This window comes from Vidua macroura, chromosome 2 (assembly GCF_024509145.1).
Source record: "Vidua macroura isolate BioBank_ID:100142 chromosome 2, ASM2450914v1, whole genome shotgun sequence".
Classification (NCBI taxonomy): domain Eukaryota; kingdom Metazoa; phylum Chordata; class Aves; order Passeriformes; family Viduidae; genus Vidua; species Vidua macroura.
In genome coordinates this window covers 61404838-61432340 of record NC_071572.1, presented here as the reverse complement: position 1 = coordinate 61432340, position 27503 = coordinate 61404838, and the positions used below count along the sequence as shown (strand labels likewise).

General features: G+C 40.4%; 2 protein-coding genes and 1 long non-coding RNA gene across 5 annotated transcripts in view; 1 reads left to right on the top strand and 2 right to left on the bottom strand.

The window, feature by feature from the left end:
* The window catches only part of PAXBP1 (PAX3 and PAX7 binding protein 1), a 31565-nt gene extending 17646 nt beyond the window's left edge, over window positions 1-13919 (bottom strand). The window contains exons 1-10 of one of the 3 annotated variants that reach the window (XM_053972091.1): window positions 13362-13919; window positions 12478-12606; window positions 10714-10890; window positions 9425-9646; window positions 8760-8863; window positions 8178-8398; window positions 7062-7251; window positions 2994-3117; window positions 897-996; window positions 326-441 (exon numbers count right to left, since the gene is read on the bottom strand). In XM_053972091.1, the coding sequence (XP_053828066.1) occupies window positions 326-441; window positions 897-996; window positions 2994-3117; window positions 7062-7251; window positions 8178-8398; window positions 8760-8863; window positions 9425-9646; window positions 10714-10890; window positions 12478-12606; window positions 13362-13821 (1843 nt within the window). In that variant the 5' untranslated portion in view covers window positions 13822-13919. The remainder of the gene's footprint in view (window positions 1-325; window positions 442-896; window positions 997-2993; window positions 3118-7061; window positions 7252-8177; window positions 8399-8759; window positions 8864-9424; window positions 9647-10713; window positions 10891-12477; window positions 12607-13361) is intronic. The other 2 variants (XM_053972089.1, XM_053972090.1) reach the window with 2 other exon arrangements.
* A 79-nt stretch (window positions 13920-13998) lies between these two features.
* LOC128804283 (uncharacterized) lies at window positions 13999-23279 on the top strand. Its single transcript, XR_008435995.1, has 3 exons — window positions 13999-14134; window positions 22065-22166; window positions 23100-23279. It is a non-coding gene; the product is annotated as an uncharacterized LOC128804283 (long non-coding RNA).
* Window positions 15387-27457, bottom strand: C2H21orf62 (chromosome 2 C21orf62 homolog). The gene is given in 5 exon segments (XM_053971923.1): window positions 15387-17019; window positions 17021-17254; window positions 17256-17333; window positions 17336-17504; window positions 25729-27457. Coding segments are annotated over 5 exon segments (645 nt in total). The 5' UTR covers window positions 25764-27457; the 3' UTR covers window positions 15387-16890.
* Between the last annotated feature and the right edge of the window lie 46 nt (window positions 27458-27503).

Here is a 27503-nt window from a genome sequence, read left to right as displayed (position 1 = left end):
ATGGAGAGGGACTAGTTACAAGGGTCTGGAGTGACATGACAATGGAGAATGGCTTCCCACTGACAGAGGGCATGGTTAGACAGGATACTGGGAAAAAATTCTTCCCCTGTGAGGGTGGTGAGGCCCAGCACAGGCTGCCCAGAGAAGCTGTGACTGCTCCATGCCTGGAAGTGTTCAGGCCAGCTTGGATGGGGCTTGGAGCAACCTTGTCTAGTGAAAGGTGTTCCTGCCCATGGCAGGGGAGTAGAACTGGCTGGGATTTAAGGTCCCTTTCAACCCAGACCATGCTGTGATTCTGTGATAAAGCTTGGGTAGATTTTCTAACCTCGCTCCAAGTTGAAGTTTGTGATATCTGTTGAAGTTTCCTCATCATCGCTGGAAAGGCCTTCAAGGTGATCTGCCATCTTCCCAGTTTGCTCTCTCGCTTGTCTGCGGCGAGCTCTGAAAGGAGTAGCAGTATAAACCAGCTATAGTAAAGCAAGAGAAACCAGCTGTTTTCCCCACCTATATAATGAATATGCCCACTTAAGCTTGTCCTTTAGGTTCTAGGGAAGTCAAGCTGAAAAGAACTTCTACTATGCCACAACCTCAAACATTCCACTATGTTGCTGCCTCAAACAATGGAAAGAAACAAAACCAGCAGAGACCATATAGATATAGAATGTATTTACTATGCTTTCTTTCAGTGATTTTAAATCGGTATCATGGAATGTTTTGTACATTTGCACAATAAGCTGGGATATATAAGAATACGCCTTGTCCAGCATACCAACTGAAGTGTTTTCTTCCCTTGGCAGGGAAGAAGCAAACATTGCCACTCATGTTAGTATGTCACACAGTTATATTTTGCAGGCAGACAAAGACTCCTAAAGGAGAAAATAAATCTTATTCTCTACCTTCTAGCCTCTCTTTCTGCAGTTCGACGCTTGACTTGTTCTTGATAGATCACTCTGTCTCGCCCAAAAGAATCAAGATTTGGAGCCATCAGTGCTTTATCTGTAAAATTACATCAATGAAAATTAAAATGCTTATTTATGATTCTATAAATGTGCTGTAGGCAGATTCATAAGAGCCTTTTACTCACTTTTAAACTAAGTGTAATTTGAAATAGAAAGTCGAAGTATCAAAAAAGAAAAAAAAAAACCACAATGCACCCCAGAAGCCTGAATTCACAACGTGTAGAGGTTAAAACAGAAAGTAGTGGACTTTGGAAAAATTTTCACTTAAATGCCAAGTAGTTTTTACCATACTTCACTCTTATCCTTCCACAACAGTGCCAAACTACACAGAAGTCAACAGTTTTAACAGAAATAGCTTAAATGAAATGTCCAAGAAAAAAGTGCTCCTTACATAAACACATTCACCACATAATTTTTAAGAAAACTAGCAAAAAAAAAAAAAAAAGCAGACAAGAGTGACTGGGGCAAGAATATACGTTATATCAGAGTTCTAGTCACGGTGTTTCTAAGTTCATATGCTTTAGAATTGCCTAAAGTTTAAAACACATCAAAATCTACCGAAAGATAAACCATCTTCCCTCCTTTTTTCAAGCTCTGCTTATCTATGTTCCTGGCTATAGACAACAACACAGCTAGAACAGCAGAGAGCAGGCAGGAGTGTTTCCAGTTCCTCCTTTCCAGGTAAATTTTAAACAGTAGACTGAATGCTAGCCACTGCTCAAGTCCACCCATTAAAGTATAAACATTAACATTTAAACAACATCCTATCCAAACTTCAGAAATAAATTTACATGTTCTGACAAAATCTATTTACAAATTTGTCATTTAAAGTATTAATACCAATCTATGTCAATATTCTAATTCAATACCTGAACTACTAAGAGCCTTGTCTAAACTTCCAGATACTAAATAAGATCTCTCTGTAAAACCCAACCTCAGCAATGAGAACTATTCCCATCCTATTATTAAACATAAAAAAATCCATTCTAAGCTTCTTTTAGGAAATAAGTTCCTAGTTCTCAAAACAGCATTTTCATTATAAAACTGCAAGGCCATGTGATGCCTGGAACTCCACATAATAGTCCTAAAAAGAATATGTATGCTAACCAGTCTATAAAGGAATGACCAACTCTGACATCCTAACATTTCACCATCTTGGTGAGTTCTAGCTAATGGTATTAACAAGATTTCATCTCTGACAACTGTGGCAGAAGAGGGAAATGGCATTGATTATACAATTTTACATCAACAACAGGACAGAAAGCCATTTTTAAAAACGGGAAGCTCTCTGAAGCATAAAGAAGACTCCTATTAATAGGATATTTCATCCAATGATTTAATATGCTGAATAAAACCTCCTCCAAGAAGCACATATTTCCATCCAAATTAACATTTATGCTTTTGTAGAGTTTTACATACTGAAGAGTAATCACCCTAAGAAACCTCCTTAGTGAGAATCCCCCATCCACAAATTCACAGTAAGCAGGCATTTTAACTGGCTATTCTTAAGCTGTATTTCATACACGGTCACTGTATTAGTCTGATTAGTCTTCCAGGTCTTTGATTTACCAGTTAAGTGTCTGAAATCAAATACTTATACTGGCTACAAAACAGAACATTAGATAGAAGTCTAGCCCAGTGCTTCGTGGCTTTATACAATTAACTGTACATGTTAAATGACATTTATAGATTCAGGAAGGTTAAAATAAATTTTTTTAAAGTCCTGATATAAGAAAATGGGGAGTCAGATGCGACCACTACTCTCACAGTCACCATGCACACGTTTTTAGTGCTAGGAAGGAGAAAATATAGTTAAGAGAAACAGAAAGGAGAGATGAAGTCAGAGTTACAGTGGTTTCGAGTTTAAAACAAAACAGATTAGAGAACTTTCATCTAAACTTGCTTCTACTCATCTCAAGAGTAAGAATAAACTTTAATAACACAGTCATGCATTAAACATTTACATTTCAATTAAGTCATATTAAGTAAACAAGGTTGTTTAATGAATAATAAAAACCTTCAAGATGGACTGACTTGAATGGCTTGAAAACTCCGAAGATTCATCTTTAATATCATCTTGTCGTCTTTGGACAAGGCGGGAAGCTCGCTGTTTGTACAGCTGGTGCATTGCAGATTCAAGTTCGTTAATCAGAGGCACCTGTAAAAATACAACACACCACGTAATACCCGGATCCTGAGCTGCTCAGCTTCTGGGGTCCCAGTCTATTCCGGAGCAAAATGCTGTCACTCTGCTCCCAGCAGCACAAAGTCCTGCCATTTACTCATCCGTGTCAATTGCACCAGGAAATAGTTCAAGGTATGGAAAGTGCATACATTTAACATTGGCAGCTTTCAATCAGAACAAAAGCATTCTGAAAGCAACTTCCATGGCTTGAATGAGTCTACACAGCCAGACATCCTATTAAGAGTGTGAAATATTCTTTCCAGTATTCTTGCTTTCCCTACCAAGTGTGTTACGTGTTACGTAAAGGTCTGCAATTCTTAGATGTCAATTGTTTCCTCTCTATCTCTAAACAAGAATGTAGAAGTATTTTACACTTCAGTGAGAAAATCACCGGACTGTACGCAGTGAAAAACACACCCATCAATCCAACCTACTGAAGGCAGCAGCTATTGTTTTGTGTCTTCTAACTCTTAATAGCATATGCTGAAATATTATTACTGAAATGAAATAAAACCCTGCATAAGGGTGTTATGCCAACAGGTTAATCAAATCAGTCAAATACACCTCTAGCTTATCACTGAAATTAAAACAGTACAATTTGTACAAGTTATGCATTAAGTATAACCTTGAATTCATCAGGTAGGTCACATCAGACCTGTCACTTTTTTTCTTTCTTTAATGAACTATTTTGGTATATAAAAATATATGGTATTATGACAGCCAGGCATTTCCTGACATTAAATAGCAGACCAGAAGTTTTCACAATCTCTTAATTTGGAAAGGCAAGTCTTTTGGTGTGAACACTTAAGCCATGTCCTCCTTACCTCTGAGACATATGCTTACTCCACAGTCTTCCAGCCTTTTATATTTCATTGGTGCCTACCATCCAGGATTATGTTTTTTTTCAAAACAAAAGATAAAATCAGAAATTGTTTCCTGAAGTATTTTAGAATGTGACTCAGCAACTATTAAAGAACTTCCTTCAGTAAAATGTAAAATTCTGAGTTCATACCTACAGGGTCATTTCAGCTTGCTGAGACTGACATACACATCAGAGATGAAAAAGTTTTTAGCTTTGTGGGATAAACGGGGCTCTAGGGATTAAAATGAAAGCAGCTCTGCACCAACTCAAAATATGCACACCTTTCTTTTGGAGAAAAGAGTAGAGAGAAAGACAAGGAGGGAATAATCTTCCAAGAGCTGGAAGTTCATATATGGAATTTAAGACAGGTTTGAAAAAAGAAATAATACTTTAAAAATACTAGCTTTACTGCAGTTTACCATAGAAAATATAGCTTCTTCTCTTAAGCATGTAGAGGAAATTCTAAGATTGAAAAGTTAAATAAAAATTTTTCAATGCATCCCTAGTGGTTCTTTCTGTAATTTTCTCAGAATTAAAAAAGAAACCTAATGATGTATTCAGATATATGAATCCACTCAAAATATTTCCCATTCAAAATACAAGAGACTTAGATGCCCTTATTCTTCTCTAATCAATACTGTGGTTAATGAGTGGCTGACAATTTCACTGACTACTATAAAGTGATAGCCCTCTTTCCTAGTTTTGTTTAGTCAGTACCTTAAATTCTGTGTTTTCAAGGGGATTTTTTATTCACTTTCCTTGTAAACAGTGGCAGAGGAAAAGCAGAAAGGTCTCTAAACATTTAGACCACAAGAACAATTCTGATACACAGAGCTTTGGTAATTCACTTTTTCAGGTAAAATAACAGTTCATCTACTTGTGCTGTCAAATGCATGCCCAGAACAATTCAATCTTTCTGTATCCACTGTATGTTCCTACATTCAAAATGTAAAAATGCCACTGTGACTCACCAGCCTTCTCAGAAAGCATAATTTTTACATTAAGTACTTCTAAAGGAAGTCATGCAACCGTCTTCCACTCTACTGTTTTTCTTACTTATTGGGGAAAAAAGGTATTACACAGGATTTGACCTCTCTAGTGCTTGTTTTTAACATCTGTGTAATAGCTGTCTTCTCATATGCTGCTGAGCCTTAAGACTGGGCAAAGCGATCCTAACATTCAGAATCTCTTCAAAATATCGTATTTAAATATATGTTTTTGTATATGTATGGATATATATATGTATATACACATATCGTATTATTATACATATACCTATCCTCATGAATATTATAATAACTACATATATTATTGTAAATAATAGTAACAACACTTTAAATCGAAGCAGTCAGGGCCACAGGTTCCACAAAAAAGCTGAAGGTAATTTATCTCTACACTCAAAAGATTGGAACAATTTACTGTCCTACTGCATTTCATTTAAATAAAAACCGACACTGATTTTTATTACTTGACTTTGTCCCCTTTTGACACCTCCTTTTTAGAAAACTTCTCAGTATCCTGTGGACTACTGGTTCTGAATTCGCTGGTATTTTTGTCATGCTGAAAGCACTGAATTCCAAACCACATTATCTGGCCAAACAATATCAAAATAAATGAAATGCTCCTGTTACACTGACCACATCACCTGCTGCTTTTGCAACTCACTTCACATACAAGTGCAGCAGCAGCCTCCACCTGAAACCAGCAAAACTCTGCAAATGCCCCTAAGAAGCCTGAGATGATAAAAGTCACATCTTAAAAATATTTGAACAAGACAGCTTATGCTATCAAGGAGAACCTCCACACATGGTTTATAGTCATCACAAAAGTAATTTACCAAAAGGTGTTTAGAACACAAACACTGAATAGAGACACAAATATTTAACTTGATTTCTGAAATACAAATTTATCTCAGAGTAAAAATGTAGAAATTTATCTTTAATAGGAAATCAACCATCTGGGGAACCAGCACTGCCAGCGCTGCTTATGAAAGTACCTTTATTAATCTTCAATAGCTAATGCTAATACAGACTCAGGAATATGGCTTCTTAAGTGAACAATCAATTGCAACTAATTAGTTACACTAATCAATCAGCTGGGTGAATTAACTGTCCCACACTTCCTGGGTTTGCTCATGACACAGTTACTCTTCACTTTTACAGGATGAAGACTGGACTCTCCCAGTTCCACTAATAGAGGACAATTAATATCAGCACCCAAAATGCTTCTCCATTCCTCTCTCACATCTAACAGGCTAGGCAAGCAGTAGCTTAAAACTACTCAATTATTCTGACAAGATATTAAGGAATTATTATACTACAATTGTATTCAAGTTGGAAGACAATGAAGAAATAGCCAATATACTGCTACCTGAATTCTAAAGCTTCTGTGTGTGCCTAATACATGTGTGTATATATATCTATATATTCAAGAGTTTCTATTATATTTACAACAAAGTAAGTAATCAAAGCACACTGCATAACGTAAGAGAAAAGACTAAGTTTTTGACTTAGAGATGCATAAAAGTATCACACTACATGAAAGAAATATATTTTAAGTTTGGATGTCTTTGAACAGCTATGCTAGTTTTAAAACAACTTCTCTCCTTCAGACTCCAGAGCAATACCAAGAAACATCTGGCAGGAGGAAGTTTATAATAACACAGAAAATACAAGCCTCTGTTATTGTGTATATCAAGCACTCCAGAAAGGAGCAACGTCGTAATTCAGCCCTTATTTTTGCTAACCTCATATCAAACACAAGTAAAAAGGAGTAGCTGAGTAAAGTTGAAATGCCAGAATATCTACGAAAATCCTGAATACATAAAATCTGCAAGTTTTTAGGCAATCTAAAGTCAGTGAGCTGGGAGGAGAGATTTCTGACAATGAGCTTAGCATGATATAAAGTTCTTTTCAATCCTCAAATAACCAAACCTTTTGAAGAATATGCTCTCAAAAGACTTTTTTCAAAAACAGAGGGAGATGTGCTGTTTGGCATGTAATAAGAGACCCTTTTTTTTTTTTTGGTAAAGAGATTAATGTTTTTGCATCCTTACCTTTTCACTGAAACACTCAAGCAAGTCTTGGACATACCCTCGCATTTCTTGCAAAAACTTATACCGTTCACCAATACCCCCAGAAGACCCTTCTAATCTTTCAATTGTCTTGGTAGAGTCCTCTTGGTTTTGCTGATGTTTCTCATATTGCTGCCGATTAGCTTTGTGCATTTCTTTCATAGAGTCCAACCTGAAGGGCAATGGATAAATAGTAAATTTACATCCAAAAGTCTGTCTATTTCAGACTATTGAGACATCAAACAGACAGTACAGTGCAAGTACTGAGCCTATATACGGGAATTGTGCAAAGAAATTCTCGACCTTTGATTTGTCACCTTCTCCCCTCTCTTCATGAACCCTAAGGCTAATGATCGACACTCATCTGCTAGACTATGCAAATGCATTGCACTGGCCACTCCTACAAACTTCTAGAGGAGTTGATAGCACACAGAATAGTGCAAGGCTGTCCCTAATGAAAAGCTGGCAGAACAGGTTGGGGGTGGACAGGAACTACAGCTTATACAAAGCATTCTTTTTCCTCTACTAACTTGATTTAGTGTCAAAGGCTGCAACACTACAAGGGGCACACAAACCACTTCTGAAGACATGTAAAATACAAGCTGTTCATTACATATGATTTCTCATTGCAATTGTCTTGCTCATTCCATACCTTCTGCATACCTGACAAGCAGATTACAGTGTTTAAGCCAAAAAATCCCTGTATACACTAAAAATTAAATTCTTTATCTACTGAAGGGGAAATCTCTGATTCACAGTTTAAAGGAATTCAGCTTGATAAGCTAAACACCTCACTGGCCTTTCATTTCTTCGCTATAAGACTGTGCAGTGTCCAGAAGATGGAACTCAAACCTCTCTTCAACAAGATCAATAGCCTCAAATTTAAAGTTTCACTTGCAGAGAAGCAATCCAAGGAGATTTTCGAACAAAGTGTCAATGTCATCTTCACTTTGAGCTTTTTTTGCCTCTTTTTTTTTAATGGATGTACCAGTCAGTTTCCAGCGATGAAACTCTGTTTGCTCACCGAGACTAAATGACACCTGAGGAACAGAAACCTAGGGGACAGGTCTTTAAGTCTAAAAAGATGGTCTGTCCTACCTGTCTTTAAGCTGTTTCTTTACCAAATCAATAGTAACAGGAGTCATCTCATTACTGGGAGTTTTGAAAGGAACTGTATTATCTGTTTTTTGAGACTTGGTTTCCGATGATCCATATGCAGCATAGGTGTATGGAATGCCATATGATGAACCATAAGACAGTGTCTGGTAAGTGTTCTGGTAGTACACATTATTCACTTCTGCAGGCTGACTTGGTTGAACCTAGTGGCAGAGGAAATCAAATTGTAGTATATTAGGCTTTGAAGAAAGGGAAAACTTTTTTACACATTTCAAATCAAAGTGAAAAATGTAAGCAGATACAGTTAAAAATGTAATTATCAAGGGGATTTAAGCATCCAGTATCTAAGACAGAAGAAAGAAATGCCCTCAAGAAGGTAAATGAACAAATTCCTAGTATCATTACCATTCTAAATACTTATACTATTTCTCTTTAAAGAACATCAGAATTTACAGACTTAATTTCTCAAATGAAACAGCCATCTGTAAACTACTCAAGTTTGTAAAGGATTTAGCCAATACCTGCAGAAACAAATCAAAAAAGAGTGCACAATTATATACATGCCTGGGGTATGTTGATTCCTTTTCGTATCTGCTCTTGCTCCCACCTACTGAGTTCTTCATCTTGCTCCCCTGCCACTAGTGCTTCATCATCGCTTCCCTCAATACCTTAATACAAGTAAGAAAAAGAAGATAATGCATTCATAATTGTAAGGGCCACAAATTCAAAAACCTGAAACCATGCCTCAGTGAGAACATCTCAGAGTATCTTCTTTTCCTCTTTATGAGGAATTAAGGACACTGGCCTGTGAATTATTAGCACAGGGGTTCCACTTGAAAGATCCAATGGGAAAATTCACAATTCACTGCTGGTAAAATCCTCTAAGGTCTAACTCCTTTTCCAAAAGGTTATTTTACCTGCTAGCCAGCAAGAAGGATTCTATATCAAATGTTTTTCTTTTCACAATTATATACTCCCTAAAAACAGAGTACAGGAAAAACAAGAATTGATCCTAGTGTAAGTTTTTATCGCAGTCAGCAGTGTGCACAGGAACATAGTTTTGTGCTCAAAATTTTACAAGCATATTCCATTATGTAGTACTTTTCCTCAGAAACGTTATGCAACTCCAGATTGTTTGAAAAACATGTTGTTTAAAAATGCTGAATGGGAGCACTCGCAGTGAAAACAGAGTGAACATTTATCAGATGACCTTCCAAAAAAGGGTTTACCTATTTCCTCAGCAATCTTTTGCCTTTGAGATTTTTCCTTCACTGTAAAAACTATCCTCCTCTTCTCGTCATCATCTTCATCATCACTGGCATCATTTTCATCTTCTCGAACAAGGCGGCCTTTACCTGGTTCACTGTCAACGGGGGTAAAGTCTCCAAGTTCACGAGCCATTTGACGTTTTTTCCTAGCAGCATGAATAAAAGCAGCATCTGGAATTTCTCCTAGAGACAGATGTGTGCATGGTTAAACAACCACTGCAACAAAACAGGTCTTACAATTTCTTACTGCTCATCTCTGTCACTGTATCAAATAATCTCTGCACACAGAAAAAAAAAAAAACAGGAGAGGAAGCAAATCCATACTCACAGAAAACATTTGCAAGCAACTTAGATGCTAAACATGTCAACTTTCTGACCAGAAACCCTCAAAGTTAGGATCATCACAGAAAGTCTGGCTCTGCTTCCAGCAGCTCGTATCATAAGAGCAGAAGCCTAGTGCTCCTACGTGAAATATTCCTAAAGAGGAAGCCCTTTACAGGAGCTGATTACTGCAAAGGGAAGAAAAAAATGACTGTGTCATTTCCTATCCCAATATTGCTCCCAGCTCTTCTTATTTTGGGGGAATAAAAAGTATCAACCGTTTCAATAGACAATCATCAGTCAGAGATTAAGAGGACATGAAATCAGACACAGTTAATATAAAGAAAATTGTACAATCAAGGGGAAACATGAAAAGCATCAGACCTAATTGAAAATTCTAAAATCTACAGCACAAAACTTAACACAGCTTACATACATCATATAAATCGACATGTGGACCCAGAACACCCATCTGGTATTTGGGGAGCAAACTACCATAATTAGCAAACTAGTTTCAAAAATATTTTCTCAGAGTCATTTCTCTGGCCTCAGTGCCTGATTAGAACCCCAGTATACAAAACAGGATAACGTGCAGACCCATAATTGAAACATTTTAATTAAATAAGAAATTTTAACTGAAAGCAGTTAATTCTCATGTGAAGTCACCTATTCCAAATCTAGATTTTCTTGCAGTTTGTCATCTACCTGAGAGATGAATTCCTGTTTCTGACATCAGGATGAAGCATTCTGTAGCAAAACATTTTCTCCCATAAGATTTGTAAAACTGAACACCTTTAGAAAATACCAGTTGCTTGAACTCTCAGATGGTAAATTGTTGGAAACTATTTCCTAATCTCTCACACACATTAGTCTGCTATAAACATTGGTTAAATCACTTGGTAACTTATCAGGCATATTACAAAACCAACCTGGGCGGAGAGCATTCAGTGATGACAGAGCACTTGAAAAAGCACCACCAGCTTTTGGTTTTTCTTCTTCCTTCTCACTTTCAACTTCCATTTCTTCTTCACCATGGTCACTGTTTGCAGTCCCATCTTCTTGGCCTATATCCTTATTCTGTCCTAACTTTTCTAGTGGTGCTTCAACTGATAAGACAGCAAAGTCCATGTTTTATTCTATTTGTAAAAATCACTCAGAAGTATTTTTTAAAGATATAACAACCAAAAGTGAAAATCAAATGAAAATGTTAAATAATAATTGTATTGTTTGAGATCTAGGAAAATACACTTTCTTAATGGTGATTAAATCACTGACATCTTCTCAAAATAAAATGTGACAAGGCAGGCCCCACCAACCACTAAACATTCTTCATATTGTCAAATATTAAGAAAGCGGGGGAACTCAACCTTGTGCAACCTTGTCAAAGTCTCTTTCAATGAGAAAGCACTGCCTGTGTTACACCAAGTATTTCCACAAGAACCGATTGATTTCAAAAGAACCATTCATTTTCCTCTTGGGCTACACCCTACATTAGGTGGGTAACATACAGATACAGGCAGCAAGTATAAATAATGTGTAAAAAAATGCATGTTAAATCCAACTACCCAAACCAAGCTGCACATATCTGAGGTTTCAGACTCAAGCACTTGTTTAGAGAATCCAGGCTACTCTCTCAGTAGCAGCCTTTAAATCTTTGAACTATATCCACATGAATTAGGGAGATCGAAACAAACAGAAATGAAACAAACATGGCCCACACAGACATGTGCAAAATGTGATGTTTTAAGGATCATTGTGACAGAAGCAAGAATACAGGTTTTCACAGATGACCTGAACACTAGCCACAGAAATTACAATTTCTGGTTTTGCTCATCCCCCACACCACTGCATAGGCAATTTAAGGATTCTAATAAGAAAGAATATGTGGGTTTTCTAAATGCAGACAAAATTTTTAAACATAATTTAATTACATTTAAAAAGGGTATTTCCTGCATGGGGCCATGTTCAACCCCCAATGGCTTCTCCAGATCATTGCAATCTTTAGATCGTAAGCCTCCCAGCTTGTGCTCATAGCATTACATAATTTATGCAAAAACTTAAGTGAAAAAGGAAGCACTACACTTTACCAATGAGCTTCCCAAAAACCAATAGTACAATGAAATTGAAGTCCCAGGCTCTATTTCAAGCTCTCAAGGACTGTACATTGTTAACAGATCCTTTTGCTCCAACACTTTGAGTCTATCATCTTAATCAAGTCTACTCAAAAGTCCAAGTCCTGAAATAGGCAGCTGTTTAACAATTAACTTAATAACAAAGACCACCACTCTGCTCACCCCAAAAATCTTCCTTTTTGAAGAAAATGCATTACAAGAACACATCTTGTCAGACAAGCACCAGTACATTTTCAAACTAATGGAATTCCTTCCCAATTCAATAAGCAATTCATCTGTCATAAACACAGCTGCAATTCAGAATACTGATGTCTACTGACAGCCATCTAACAGAGCTGAGAAGTTCCATCTTCTATGTTAACTTCTACATGAGAACCAAAGAACTTTCTACCAACGCAGAACAGCATTCCTAAGGCTCAAGTAACACCTTTCATCTGTGCTTTACTTCAGCTCTAAATGTGAAATTCTCTAGAAGACTAACAATTCATTTTGAAAACAAGAAATTAAATTACAGTACTTCATCTTTTGCACTACAGAAGTTACTATTAGTTTTGCAATTACCATCTGTTGGAGAATTGACCTCTGTTCTAACTTTTGATTTTTCAAGATCTTCTTTGTATTCTTTCTTCAATTGTTTTACAATCTTTTTGCTGTAACTTGATTTCTTCACTTTGAAAACTTCTTCTGTTTCTTCAAAAGAGAAATTGGATAACATTACATGAGATCTGTCAAGCATACTTATTTATTAAATCTCTAAATTTTGTACCTCACAAATGCCATTAACAAACACTGTAGGGTTCTTTCACAGTCTATAGTGAAAGTCTAATTCTATGCCTTCAGTACTTCTATCAAGATTTCAAATCACGAGTCTTAGAAACCAAGTTTCAGTGATTTCAAGAGAATTCCTTCTAAGACGACTCAAAACTATACGAACTGTTCGGCCAACAGGCAGTGAGTCCGAGGTGAGCCGTGAACACCAGCCACATCAGATTAAAACAACCTCGACACAAAGCCACGGGCCAGATGCTCCTTTAGTAACACTGATGGCTCCAGGGGGAGACTACAGGCTGCACTTACTCCCGCACAAACCTGCGGGCCACCCAGGTGCAGTAAACGCAGCACAAATGATGCACAGAAGCAACACAGAAGCAATCTGAACCTCTACACCACAACTAAGCCCGCTGGAAGCATGCTGGCCCCGCAGGAGCCATGTCGGGCCGGGAGAGGCCCGCGCATCCCCAGGCCCCCGTACCGTGCTCTCAGGGCTCGCCCCCTTTTATGTGAGCCCACATCACCCCAGGCCACGCGGGGGACTGCCCTAAAAAATAAATACGAATCCTGGCTCTCTTGGAGGGCCGGGAGAGGCTCAGTGCAGGCTGAGCAGCTCCGGGTCTCTTTCACTCCCGCAAGAAGCGACCCAAAAGCCAGGCAACCATCCGCCTCACCCTCCTCCTCGTCCTGGAAGCTAAGCAGGCTGGCCCTCGGCACCTCTTTGTTCTCCCGCGACCGCTTCTTCTCCTTGGGGCGCCCGGCTGCCGGCAGCCCATTGCCCTGCTGGGCCTGCGGCGGTGGCGGCGGGGGTCGCAGGACAGCGGGCGCCGGCAGAGCCCCCAGGCCTGCTCGGTCGCCTCCCATCAAGCCCAGCCCCAAGCCGAGAGCCGCTCCGTAGCTCGCGGCGCACGCGAAGGCCGCGGGGCTGCCGGGCAGGGCGAGGGGCACGCAGCCGGCGGGCAGCGGCAGGAGCCCAGCGCCCGACGCCAGCGGCACGGAGGCCTCGCTGGGCCCTTCCCCCGCCGCCCCGGCCGCCGGCGCCGGCTCCTGAGGCGGCTCCTCGTCGCGCTCCTCATCCTCCTCCTCCGAGTCGTTCCGCTTCCGCACATTCACCCTCCGCGCCTTGCGGAACATCCCGCCAGGCACCCACCGGCCGCCCCGGCAGGCCCCGGTGCCGCCCGCTCCAGGCGTCCCGCGCTGCGGCCCAGGCTCGGCCCCGCGAGCATGGCACCGCTGCCCACAGCGCCCCCTGCCGCCGGCTCCACCACCGGCGGGCGGAGGACGGGGCACTGCGCCTGCGCGGCGGGGAGCGCGCGGAGCAGGGGCTCGAGCGACCCGCCCCACCCCCGCTGCCTCCTCACGTCCGGCGCCATCTTGTGCCGGGAGAGCAGCGCGACCCGCCCGGAAACGAGGGGGGCGGGGGGGAGGAAGGGAAGAGGAGGGTGATGTAAGTATAAAGTGACTTTTATTAAAGAAAAGGTTCATCATGGGAGATGAGTTTGTTATATAAAATTTGTTTTATTATACCAGACGTAGATGCGTTTTAGGAGACGTTGTTCTGGAAAAATTCTGCGAACTTCTAATGCAATACTTCTGTAGCGCAAAGCCCTATAAAATAGAATTGGTAGCAGGTTCTTGGTGTCCGCTGGGGCAGAATAGGGCCGTTGGGAAGCTCAGCACAATATCTGAGCTGTGGATTTCTGTAGTTGAGGATTTTTTCCTGGAAAAAGCAAACTGGAGTGCTTACTTGGGCACTGGAATAAAATGTCTTTTGCACCAGCCCTATTCAGAACACTACAGTGGCAAAAGTAACTAGAAATTTAATTTGCTCTGTTAGAAAGAGCATGGATTTATTAACCTCATTTCTTCCCAACAAGGCCAGAGTACATACACCCTCAGCTACTGCTGCATGTGTGAATTTTTTGACACCGTTGTCATGGTAATGGGGAATTACTGTGATTTCAGCACATTTTTTACCAGAGGGCAGCAGATCTTTGCTGAAGTCATCTAGGTTTCATTTTTCCAGATTTTGGAGAAAGCCTTGGTAATATTTAGAAATCAATATATTTGTGTGTACTGGCTCTTTTTAATAACACCACACTCTCCTATGTAGGATTGGTGAGTTGCTACTTTGTGAAGGCAAGGTTAGTTCTCTTGCACAGACAGCTGGATAAGGGAGTTCCTGGGCAGATGATTTGAATTATTTGCCTCTGTGTGTAATAGACAGTCATGAGAGTTATCACTGGAAATATTTGTAATTTGGAGAAAAAGGCTTATAATTTGTTGCCACGGTACTGACAAAGGAAACGATGTCTTTACAACAGCTGATTCAGTTGTTCTCTGGCTGAGTTAAATGGAGTTCGGTATCCAGCTTGCAATAACCAGTGTGATTAAATCTATTTGCAATTGCAAATAGGCCCCATTAATTCCATCGTTAGCACATTGCTGATTTTAGTGGGAAAGGGCACAGTAATGGGGGGTGGGCATGTATTGAAGTCTTCTGAAAAATTAAGTTTTGCTTTCTAGCAAAACTGCTCCATCATTGATTACAATTGTATCAATATGACTATTTAAAATAGAAATAGTCTTTCTTTAAAATTGCAGCAGCTTCACTTCCTCAGAATTCCTCTGGTTCCTCAGAATCTTCATAGCCATTCCCTTAAGTGCACAGAGAATCATGGAATCCCAGACTGGTTTGGATTTGAAGGGCCCTTAAAGACAACCCAGTTCCATCCCCCCTGCCATGGGCAAGGACACCTTCCACTAGACCAGGTTGCTCAAAGCTCCACCTAGCCTAGCCTTGGACACTCACAGATATGGGGCAGACACAGCTTCTCTGGACAGAAGTTTTCTTATATTTTATCTCAGTTTAATGTAATCCATTGCTGGCAGTGCAAGGCTCTTATTTCAAAGCCTTTATTGTACTGTATGGATGGATCCAGTCTTAATCATATCTCACAGAATTCAAAACCTGCAGACATGGGCAAGGAGCAGACTTTGGGCTGTTTTAATAGTCCTGGTGTAGGTTTTTCAGGGGATGACAACCTTTTTCATGCAACACATCTGAAAATTGTCTGCCCAAAGCCTCACCTCCCTTGTCAGATGAGAGTCATTGTATGGGGTATTTCTGCTCTCTCATATGGGAGAACATGAGCAATTTGCCATTGTCACAAAAGTTGAGGCTCCCTCCATTTGGGGAAATTGCAGGTGTCAGCACATCCATCATGCAGGTGGCAGCCTTTCTCTGAAAAAATATGGATCAGCTGACGTGGTCCAGTGGAGAGTCACCAAGACAGGCAGGGGCTGGCACATGTGATTGTGAGAGAAGTGTTAGGGAACTGGCCATACTCAGCCTGGAGAAGGGAAGGCTAAGGTTCATATATGGAAGAAAGCTTGCCAGTGACGACAAGGCAAGGCAGTGGAGAAGGTTGCCCAATGAGATTGTGCAGGTGCCGTCCTTGGGAGCTTTCAGGACCCAACTGCTGAGCTGCCTGGTCTGATCCCAGAAGCAGTCGAGCTGACAGCAGGGGACTGCGCTAAAGGTGTTGCTGAGATTGGCTGAGTGCTAGTAACAGCCAGGTCCTGAGTTCAATCCCCATATAGGCCATTCACTTAAGGTTAAACTTGATGATCTTTGTGGGTCCCTTCCAACCCAGAGTATTCTGTGATCTGGAAATAAAGATTAATTGTGAGATAAGGAAGAAAGGACAGATGCAGGAAAATACCTCTTTCACAGAGGGAAGTCCAATACCTGTTTCTCTGAGTGTAAGTCTCTGAGTGTAATGGGTGTAGTTTGCACTTTGCAAAGCAGTTTGAATTTACCTGCTGAGCTGCCATCTAACCTGAGTGATTCTATGGGGGGGCTTGGATTCTTCTGCAATGGGAGCTACATGATTATGCCTTTTTCTGTTGAGGCACAGCCTTAAAACAAAATTTATCTGCAGATTTTAATTGTTAGCCTAGAATATATAAACAAAAAATAAATCTAACAATGCTTTGGAAAATAGTTGTTTCACATTTACTTTGTTCTTTAAGAAAGACTTTGCTGAATTAATCTGATGAGTCTCTTACTTCAAACATCTCCTTGTAGAGTTCTCTCACAGTCCCCTAACACATCCTCCTGGACAAACCAGACAAACTTAAAGGCATCCTATCACTCTTAGCAGCCTCCCATGCCTCTCACTACTGACGGTGTTAAATAACTCAGTAAATGAATGTTGCAACATAGTTCTCATTGTCTGAAGTTGAGAAAACATCAGAGTACAGCAGGCTGGGAAAATGCTTAATGATAGTAGAGACATTTTCCACGCTGTATGACTTCAGCAATGAAATATCCTTTGAAAAATTAGGTATCCAGACAAGAAATATGTGCAAGCATTTGCCTGTCTTTGTTGTGTACCTCAAGAAAGTCTTTGTCATTGTTGCTGCTGCTGGAGATAGTTACACCCTGCTCTGGAAATTGTCCCTTGACCTTGCTTACCTGGAGCTTTCGAAGTCCCCAAATGGCCAAATATTCCATTGGGAGAGGAGTGGTGCCACAGAAGGACAGCTTCAAATCCCACACCTCAACTTGTGAAGTTGAGGACCATATCCAGCACAGAGGTGTCTGTGAACCAGATGGTCAGGTGGCTGTTGTAGGTATTTTTTTCATGGTAGAGGGCAGCACTGTTTTGCAGTTGCACATCAAGTTTGCCAGGCAGTGATCTGAGTCACAGATAGCCACAGAACAGCTGCAGTTGTGAATTGTGTTTTCCTTAGTGAAAATCAGCGTGTGGTTCTTCTGACTTCTCACAAAACTGATGTGTATGCCAAGGAATCTGGCCAAAATGAGAACCAGACAAATGGAGAAAGCAGGGTAGGCTATTGGCTTCATTAGCACTGGTGCCAAGTGTCTCCTCCTTTTACTGAGTGATTTAGATCACTTGGCTTTACCTACTGAGGAAAAACAATTTCTTTATTGTACTAAAGATCTCTCAATGGTTAACACTGCTTTTTCACTCATTATCTGTCGCATCTATTTAGAGCCATATTGCAGTTCTGCATTAAGGGGAAAGCACAACTACACTGATTTAGAAAACGGATTGTGACAAAATTTTGGGATTATTTCTTCATTCCTCTTTTGCTCTAATTGGTTTCATCTGCTTATCATCAGCTTGGACACATTCTTCTCTATGCAGACAGCTCTTTGGCCTGGCCTGTGCAGAGGTAAGGACAGGACGAGGAGTTGTGCAGGATAATTCCTGTTTGTTTCTCCTTTCTGCTTTCTTTGCTTCCAACCCCAGACAGGGGTGACAAAGGACCCTGTTCTCCACTTCCCTGAGTGAGGCAGTCTGAGAAGGGCTAGAAGTGATAGTTTTGTTTTACACCTGAATTGCTAAGTATCATCGTGATAACCTTTGCTTAAACTGGTGTGGGATATTCTGGGAAAAGGGAGGGATGAAGGGAGGGAGAGCAGTTAAGGGCAGAAGTATTGCTGGGCACAGCACATATCCTTCTGAGCTATGTGAAGTGCTGATAAAACCTGATTTTGATCCATGCTCCAGCCTCCAGTAAGTTTTGAGGACCAGGGACCACCTCTCATTGTGTCTTGCACAGCAACTACTATAGGGATAGATCCAGGCTTTGTCAGTTGCTCTGCCCCCACTTCATTTACCCTGGCAAAGCAAAATAGCAACTCCACACATACCTATGACAGTGGAGCAAGTTTCCATCCCAGCCATGTGCCACCTCAAATAGTTGGGAGCATGTTTGGTGGGATTCTTGGATTCTTAGTTGCCAGCCCTTTGGTTTTCAGAGCGGAGTTGAATTTTACCAGGAGCATCTGTGTTTTCCTGACGTATTATTGTATGATTTTACAGCCAATGAAGTACAGTGCAATTTCTTAACAGAAATTATAAAGATGTTGGAAAGTCTGTCTAATTTGATGTAACTATTTTGAAGCACAAAGAAGCATTGGAGACAAATTTTGACCAAAGATGTCAGGTTCTAGTGAAAGCAGCAGTAGGGCATATGCTGGATAGAATTTGGCTTTTATCATGTAAAAAGATTGATTCACATCCAGAATGTTTGTCTGCAGCACTTCAGAAAACATGCAATACACCTAGTTTTTAGACTTCTGTTATTAATATGCTTGTTCCTGTTTGTCCTATTCCTGTTCCTGTTCATTTTCTTATCTCATTGCTGTTTCCAGTAAACTGTTCTTATCTCAACCCATGCGCTTTGCCTTTTGTGCGTCCAGTTGGAGGTAGGGGGAGGGGAGCGTGGAAGGCTTTTTAGTGAGAGTACTAAAGTGGAGAATACCATTCTCAAACTATGACAGAAAGATGCAGACATTTAAGTTTTTAAATCAAATATTTAATCTATGTTGTGGAACATACCAGAAATTCCAGTCCAGGTGCTGGCGGATGTTTAACTCCAAAGGTCAGAATCATCCAAGTTGTACCTGTTGCGGTATCATTATTGCTAGAAATGTTTCCACTATCTAAGCATTTAATCACATTGTAAATCCTATTACTAGACCTCCACACTGGTTATTTTCTCAGTCCTTAACAGTGGCTAACAGTTTCATAGACCAGAAATCTGTAATATCAACACAGTTTCACAGCTAAATTAAATTATTTGGATTTTTCTGTGTTGGAGGTACTATTTGCAAGAAATCCTAGACAATGTTGACAACATGAGTTTGTAAAAAGTAAAAAAAAAAAAAAAGTAAAAGAGATTCAAACTCCCACCTGTGTCAAAAGGAGTGATACTACTTATTCCACTTAAGATTTGAGGGCTTAATACTCATCAAACATTAGACTAAAATACCTTGATGCATCCTCATGAGTTTTAAGTCTTGTTTCCTTTATTTTTCTCAGTACCTGAAGAGTGGAGAACCTTTAAAGTTCTCTTCTGGTTTGCAGCCGAACAATCAGATTTAGCTTAGCTGATAACATTTGAGGTCCATCCATCTGAATCCAAACAAAAGTCTAAATCTGGCATTCCAGGAAATTTAAACTCCAGAAATATGTCTATTCTTCTTTGTTCCCTGCAAATCAGAAACATTCCTATCGAGTTATCAGGATTTAGTTTCTGTGTGGCTTTGGTGAGAGATATGCAAGAAGTGAAATATACATTGCAAGTTATGTGTCTGTGAAGTGTCAAAGTCACCTGCAATGCATCTTTTCTTAAGCTAGTAACTAGCTATGGAAAAATATGCATTATATGGTTCTTAATCAAACCACATCGCTGTCTCCACTGCTTAAGGCTTGGAAAATTATTTGCTTTAATTTTTAGGGATGGGAGAACTGCCTTCAGTAGGGCTCTTGGAGATACATAGAGCCCTTTTTTGTAATATTACCATTAAGATGAAATAAAATATGGAATGATTTTCTTGCCTGTTGTAGTTCTGTTCTCCATCATATCCAAAATTAAAAAGATTAAGTATTTCAGAAAACTGGAGAATATGGTGTGTGTGGTGCATCTTTCCACCATGGTCGCTCTCTGAGCATTACCCGCTTCCATTAACAGAGATAATTTATCTCTTGAACTCACCAAAATAGTTTTAGACATAACCTATAGAAACACAAATAATGCAGCAGATTGTGTTAAATGTCAAGATTTTCTATACAATTTTCTCAGAAAACTGGTGGGTATATCTTCTTCTCTTCCCTAAGTTTTCAGTAAAATTTAGCTAGACCTCCAGTATAATCAGTACAACTATTCAAAGTCTCATCCATCTGACACAATGGATTTTACAACTGGCTTCCATAAGCTATTTGACATGTCTTTATGTAATGTAGCAGGTATAGAAGTTCTGTAAAAATCGTAGAAGCCTTTTTCAGCTTTCTAGTTTATATCAGAAGACTTTTGAACTCAGGAACCCAGGAAACAAGAATAGGATTTCAAATCTGAACTTGGCAAATTATCTGGATGCTCTTCGCTCACTGATGGGTAACCAAAACCTACCTGCTTTTATGTATCTATTCTGATGAAAAGAATAACTCCTTTCTCTACAGAAGCTCAAGCTAAGAAGGAGCTGGTTTTTATTTTATTTCCATATAATTGTCCAAGACAGCTGTTTTAGACCATTATTCTTGTCCAACCTTATACCCAGTGTTCATCAATGCTTGAAAGTGGCTGGAGTAATAAAACTGGTAGCACATTTGCATACCAAAAGTGATTGAAGTTTTTAATTATGAGTGAGATGATTAATATATACATTTTTATTAAAACACAGAATGACTCCATAGCCTAAATGTGGCATGCACTTTTGAAGCACCAAGAAGCGGTCTTGGACTACTGCTGAAGGTCTGGTTTAAACTTTCAATTAAAAGAATCTAGAGCTCTACCAGGCTGCAAGATGACCTCCAGCAGAAATAATATCATCTTGGTAAATAGCTCTCCTTGTCCAATCCAGCAAAAAATAAATTTGTCCAAACAGATGATGGTTTATTCTAACAACATGCTTTCTCTGTGGTGGTATTATTTCTAACAACATCCCAGACAACCATGGTTCAAATGATGCATGCCCTCCACTCAACTGCAATGGTATTTGTTCTAAGTTGGTCTCATACAGTCAGCTAAAAATTGCACAGTGTTTTGAAATTATGCCCTGTGATTGTAATGTTTCCTTTTTGTTCCAGTGGTAAACTTCAACAAATTCCCCCACCCTACCCCTGCATAGAAATAAAAATTAGAGATAAAGCCTACATTCCTATCCTTTCCATCTTTACATGCTCTGGTTTGAAACCTACAATTAGAAGTAGAAAAAACAGGAGGACAGTAAATCTAGGCGATAAACAGCTGCTGAGCTCTTTCACCACCACCCCACCACACCTAGCTGCCCAGAATTGCAGTGTCGCAAGCACTTAATGTGTGAGAATGAAGCGAGAAATCTGTGTATAAGAACACATTATTGCCTTGAATAGTAATTAGACTGTATTGCCCAAGAGGTGTTTTCTTATGCCAGGGTAAGCTGTCACCCAAATTCACTGAGCAGCGGTAGCATATTGCTACCCCATGGAAATTACTGATAATTAATCCAAATTTTTCAAACAAGAATGAGAATGTTTCCCCAGCCGTTACCGGCCAATTAGAGCATTAAAACACTTCAGAAAAGTTTTGGAGTGTGGATTTTGATTTCTTTCAACTGAAGATACCTCAGTTCTAGTGTCAGAGGGTAAAGATTCAGCAATTACAAGAGCTCTGATAGAAACTCTGCAACTGCAACAGCTTTCTGGGAAATGGGGAGGTGGAAGTGAGATATGGTCAAGATCAAAAGATACTTAATTGTCCTGACGATGTTAATTATCAAGATTGATAATTGCTGATTGGCATAAGTTTCTTGATTTTCATGTGGCTGAAGTCTGAAGCTACCATTGTTTTCCTTGTAGACATCCCTGGGAGCGTCGAAAGCCAGGCTGGACAGGGCTTTGAGCAACCTGATCTAGTGGAAGATGTCCCTGCATATGGCAGAGGGAGGAACGAGATGGGCTGTAAGGTCCTTTCCAACCCAAAATTCTTTTATGAAAAATTCTATTCTATGAGGGGCTGGGTGGAGGAGAGGCAACTGCAGCCCAGAGCTGGGATGGAGGAATGAAGGCGAAACAAGGAATAAGAATCCTTCCTCAACTAGTCAGGAACCTCTTTATCAGGGCAAAATATACATAAAGAGAACAAAACTGAGCTCCTGAGGCAGGCTTTTTGCTAACTTTACAAGGCTTTTCTGACAAAAAGTAAAAGAAAAGGGAAAACATTTCTCTAGAAGAGCCATCCATGCTGCTCCTTTTGTGGTTCCTGATTAATGTGGTGTATATTCAACCCAGCGTTTGTTGTTCAGTAATGAGCTGTTCCTTCCATGCAAGAACTAGTGGAAAAATAGATCCCAGAAGCTACCTCAGAGTCACTGCAGCCTGCAGTGCTGGCCTGGGAGGGGTAAGGCTACTGCTGCTTTGGAGCTGGAATCTCTGCAATAGAGAGGGGAGAAGGGAAACTGCATTCTCTGTTTAGCAACAAGCAAAAATACCAATTATTTTAGGGAAATATTTACTTCTGGTAGCAAAAACCTGCTTCTGAAAAAACTATTTTGAGTGATCTAAATGTAGTAAATAATTTGTTCACTTTTTGTCCTGATTGGGAGGCCTCTCAAGCGGAAATCAGACTAGATATAAATAGCAGCAGAAAATTATTTGTTTGATTGTTTCAGCCATGCATGATTTTACATGTGTATCTTCCATCCAGCATGGAAACCCATGGTTTCTTACGTGTTATCCCAAAAGTTTTCTAGCACAAGATTCCATCCCTGTTCCTTTTGCTTCACAGGTTTTGACTGCTAAAGGAGATTTTCAGTGCTTATTTAGTAGTAGCATCATTTCAGGTTTTTTTAATCTGCTTTGATAATTCCACTCTTTTTTCCCCTCTAATTGCAGGTCTGTGTATTAAGAAACTGCGAAAAAGCAATAAAAAGCCTTTGACTATTTTCTGAGAATGCTACTGTCACAAGAAAAGTTTATCCTATTCAATGGAAGTTCCAAGCCTATAAAATTGATGTCTACCATTCTTTCTTCAGAAAAAAACTAATTAAACCCCTCATTCATCACTTGCGCGAACATATGCCTATCTGAAAGTGGTGTACTAAGCAAAGAGGAGTTTAAATCTTGAGTAATGTACACAGGATGAATAGTAAACCCATCCAATTTAGATCAAAATGGCATTTTAAACTGAGCAGGTGTTAAAATACAAGATTACAGGAAAATGCAATGAGTCAGTCCCTGAATAAACCTAGCTACATAATCTGATCAGAAAGCTCTAGGGAGACTGTGGCCTTAAGGAAAACAAAATGCTAGATTTGCTGGTTTTACGCCATGGGAATTTTAGGAATTCCTTAAGTGGGCTGATAGCTGAGAGGAAATTTGTTTTCTGTCTCTTTGCTTAAACAAATTCTGTACTTATTTAGTTAGTCTATAAATAAATTGAGGCAAATAAGTTTGTAATCAAAGCTCTACAAGTTCTACAGCCTTTCAGATTGCAGCATGATTCATTCTTGTTGTCAATAGCTTGAAAATTACATTTGTGTCTGCTTGTGCAGCTGAAGCCTGGGCTACTGGCATTAGGTTGTAGTGGTGGAGTGCTCAAGTGTAGTGGAACAAATTCCTTCCCAGCAAGATAATACTGTAGCACTGAACTTGAACAACACACTGACCCTTGAAATGTTCATTGTATGGGTATTTTGACTTTCAGAGGTACCAAGACTCCAGAAGAGGAAATTAATCTATAAACACCTCTGTAAAATCCTCAAGTCTGTCCATCCTATGTAGAGCTTCTGTCCACAATAGAGGCAAACGTTACAGCAGGGAAGGCTGTGACATGGAACTGCAGGGAGGCAGAATAATAGGAGAAAACTCAAGGGGAAAGGAGGAAATCTTCTCCTCCCAAAGAATTGGAAGTGGTGATACGTCCTTTTTTCCCCCAGATGATGGTCACCCTCAGCAGGTCACAGCCTGATTATTCCCAACCCTGAGAGAGCAGAAAGGAGGCATGTGCAAGAATTTCATTTTCATGTTGTGTTTCATACATGCAGCCTGCACTTTTCCTAATAAAGAGTAGGGTTCCAGGATGAGTGGCGGAATTTGCTTTGCCAGAACACACCTGGAGCTACTCCACCTTGGAGGTGTGCACAGTGCACGCTGTCTGGGAAGGCAGACACACACTGAACGTTTGAATTGCATCAGGATAAGCATTTACATAAATAAAAAGTGAGAAGGAAGTGTTATAAAGCTTTACCAGCACGGGAGGAGAGAACTGTTTTGCACAGATGTAAGGTAGAATGATTGGTGGAGTTGTGCTCCCTGGCATTTCAAGTCCAAGTATTCAAAAAACCCACAAGTCTATATCCATGCATAAAGCATCAATGTGCAGGCTCGCAAATACACAATTGTATTTTCAAACAAGAAGTACTTTTGTAATTGTAAGGTATGCACAGTCAAAGCTCTTTTTATTCATGTGTCCTAAGAGAGGAACACCTTCTGGGAAGCCAGGTGTCCCAAGGATGGGTGGTCAGTATTGTCCAAAAGCCAGAGCTACCTTTGGTGGCTCAAGCTGAACACTTCAACGCTAAAGTACTCACATTTATTTTTAAAGACTCCTTAGAATTTTCTTTTTTTATGTCAAACCAACTACTCCCTGGAACAAGGGCACTTACACTGAGTGAACGTTAGAAAAGAAAGTTTGACAGCAATTTTGGTTATTTTCTAGTACCCTTTCTAACGTGACCTGGACAAAAGTTCAAGTTAAACATTACATGAAACTAAAGATTACCTAACCCCAAAACATAATGCTGAAAATTACAGTCTATAGTAGCACTTAATTTTCTATTGTTCAGATCCTAAATTAGGGGGAAAAAAGAGCAGAAAGCTGCATGATCAAAAAACTGGTAAGCAGCTGGAGACTGAAACTCTGGAGCAGGGCACCTTGGGGCCGAAAATCTCAGCTCTGTTCACTCAGATAGTGAATGTTGTCATTGCCATTGAGACTCCAGAGCTATATAGAGATAGTATATTTACTTTAGTTTGTCCTTACATTATCACTGACTTTATTTATAAATTAAATGACAGAATAAAACAGAGGTCCTAGATGCTCTTTCCTTGATCCTTCTCCTCCAGTGTTCTCAAGGCAGTTTTAACTAAATAAAATGTCTCAAATTTTGTCAGCTGGAATAATTCCCGTGAAAATTCCTGTCGCCTTTTAAGATTTGCCTAAAGGAGTCTTTGCAAAATGGAGTAAATCACTCCACCATTCCTTGTGGTTATTATTCATAGAACTATTAATTATTACCTTAGGCATACAGATATAGTGTATAAACAATTGCAACATATGAAAGACAAACTTTGTAGAATCTGTTACTTCACCTCCATTACAAAGCAACAAATTTGAAACTCAAATACCTGCTAGGAAGAGTTACTGGAAAGGGAGAGAAACTGCCTCATTCATAAAAATACAAGCTATTAAATGTTTGTCTCTTATTTACCCCCCTCCTTTAGAGCCAAAACAGTGACTTACTCTTTCTCTGGATGCCAGCAGATGGGTTTGTCCATGCCCAGTTTCCTGCTTGGCTGAACTTCTCAGCTGTGGCTGGGAGTGGAGCCAGTCTGTAAAGCAGGCAGCAGTGCCTTCTCTCTCACACGATGCTGCTCTTTTATGTTTTCATGGGCCAGCATTCCATGGCATTCCCCCACCAGCCAGCAGGGTGGTCCAAGGCCTGCCCTGACCATTAATGCCACCTGTACCACACTGTCAGGAACAAAGGGCTTGCCTGGAAATGCTTAGATATGCCAGCCAGCTCCCTGCTCACTCTGGGAGGGGAGCTGGAGTGCTTGGCTAGTGACCTGTGTTCACAGGAGATTGGATAGCCTGCTGTGCAGGGACAGAAGCAGGACCTCTGGTGCTTTGCTCACGTCGTGGCTCTGTGCTGACCATCCACCTGGGGAGCCCTATCACTGTCCCCATGGCACATATTCTGCTCTGCCTGCTTCCTGGGGACTTTGGGTGAAGGTTTAAAACAACTTCAGGCAGACTTGGAGAGCCTGCTCAGCCAGCTGGAGGGAGTAACTGGAAAGCTGTAAGAGGAATGGCTGAGGTCACCTGGCTTGTTCAGCCTGGAGGAGACTGTGAGGGGAAACTTCATAGCAGTCTGCAGCTTCCTCACGAGAGGGGGCAGAGTAGCAGGCACTGATCTTTGCTCTCTGTGACCAGGGACAGGACCTGAGGGAATGGCCTGAATATGTATCAGGGGAGGGTTAGGCTGGATATTAGGAAAAGGTTCTTCCCCCAGAGGGTGGTTGGGCAGTGAACAGGCTCCCCAGAACAGTGGTCATGGCCTCAAGGCTGCCAGAGCTTAACAAGCATTTGAACAATGCTCTCAGGCACAGGGTAGGATTGGAGTGTTCTGTGCAGGGCCAGGAACTGGAATCAATGATCCTTGTGGGTCCCTTCCAACTCAGGATATTCTGTGACTCTATGAAATTTTCAGTCGCAGCTTAGCAGAGGCACAACTGGCTCTCAGGTGTTCAAACACTGTTTATGCTTCTCCACAATCTGCATGGAAAACACCACCTTTGTTTCACCACCTTTACATTCATGTTTTCACAACAGAGTACCTACTGAATGCTAGAATTTCTGCTGCTAGCCTGGGACTAATAGTCCTAAATAAGCAGTGAGATTATTTGCAAGAACTCATAAGCAGCTTCACAAGGAAATGTAGTAGGACTACACTAAAAAAATCATGAGGCAACGTGCTGTGAAGCAAAGGCACTCTAGTAGGGCACATGTAAGGAACAAAGACTAAGAATTTGCTGTGATTCAAATGAAAAGGTATTTGCTGCTTTCTCAAAAATAATGCCTGGCCTTTACATGCTCCAGGTCCTTCTGGGAACAGCCAATACTGGTACCACAGTAAGAACGTTTAGCCAAAGTCAGGAGGAGTTAGGGTGCCATTCGGGGCCTGGACATCCAGGCTTTTTTTTTTTTTCCTAGCAAACAGCACACCTGTCCAAGTCATGGGCTGAAAGCTTTTCCTTGAGAAAGCTGTGGGAAATTATGTCAATGGCTTTACTAAGCCCCAGGTAGACAACATCCACAGCCTTTCACTCACCCACCAAGCAGGTCATCTTGTCACAGAAGCCAGGTTGGTCAAGCAGGACTTGTCTTTCACAAACCCATGTTGGCTGGGCCTGATCCCTCGTTGTTCTGCACGTGCCACATTATGGCACTCAAGATGGTTTGCTCCATCATCTTTTGAGGTACCCGAGACTTTTCCTCATTCTTTGTCTCTAGAT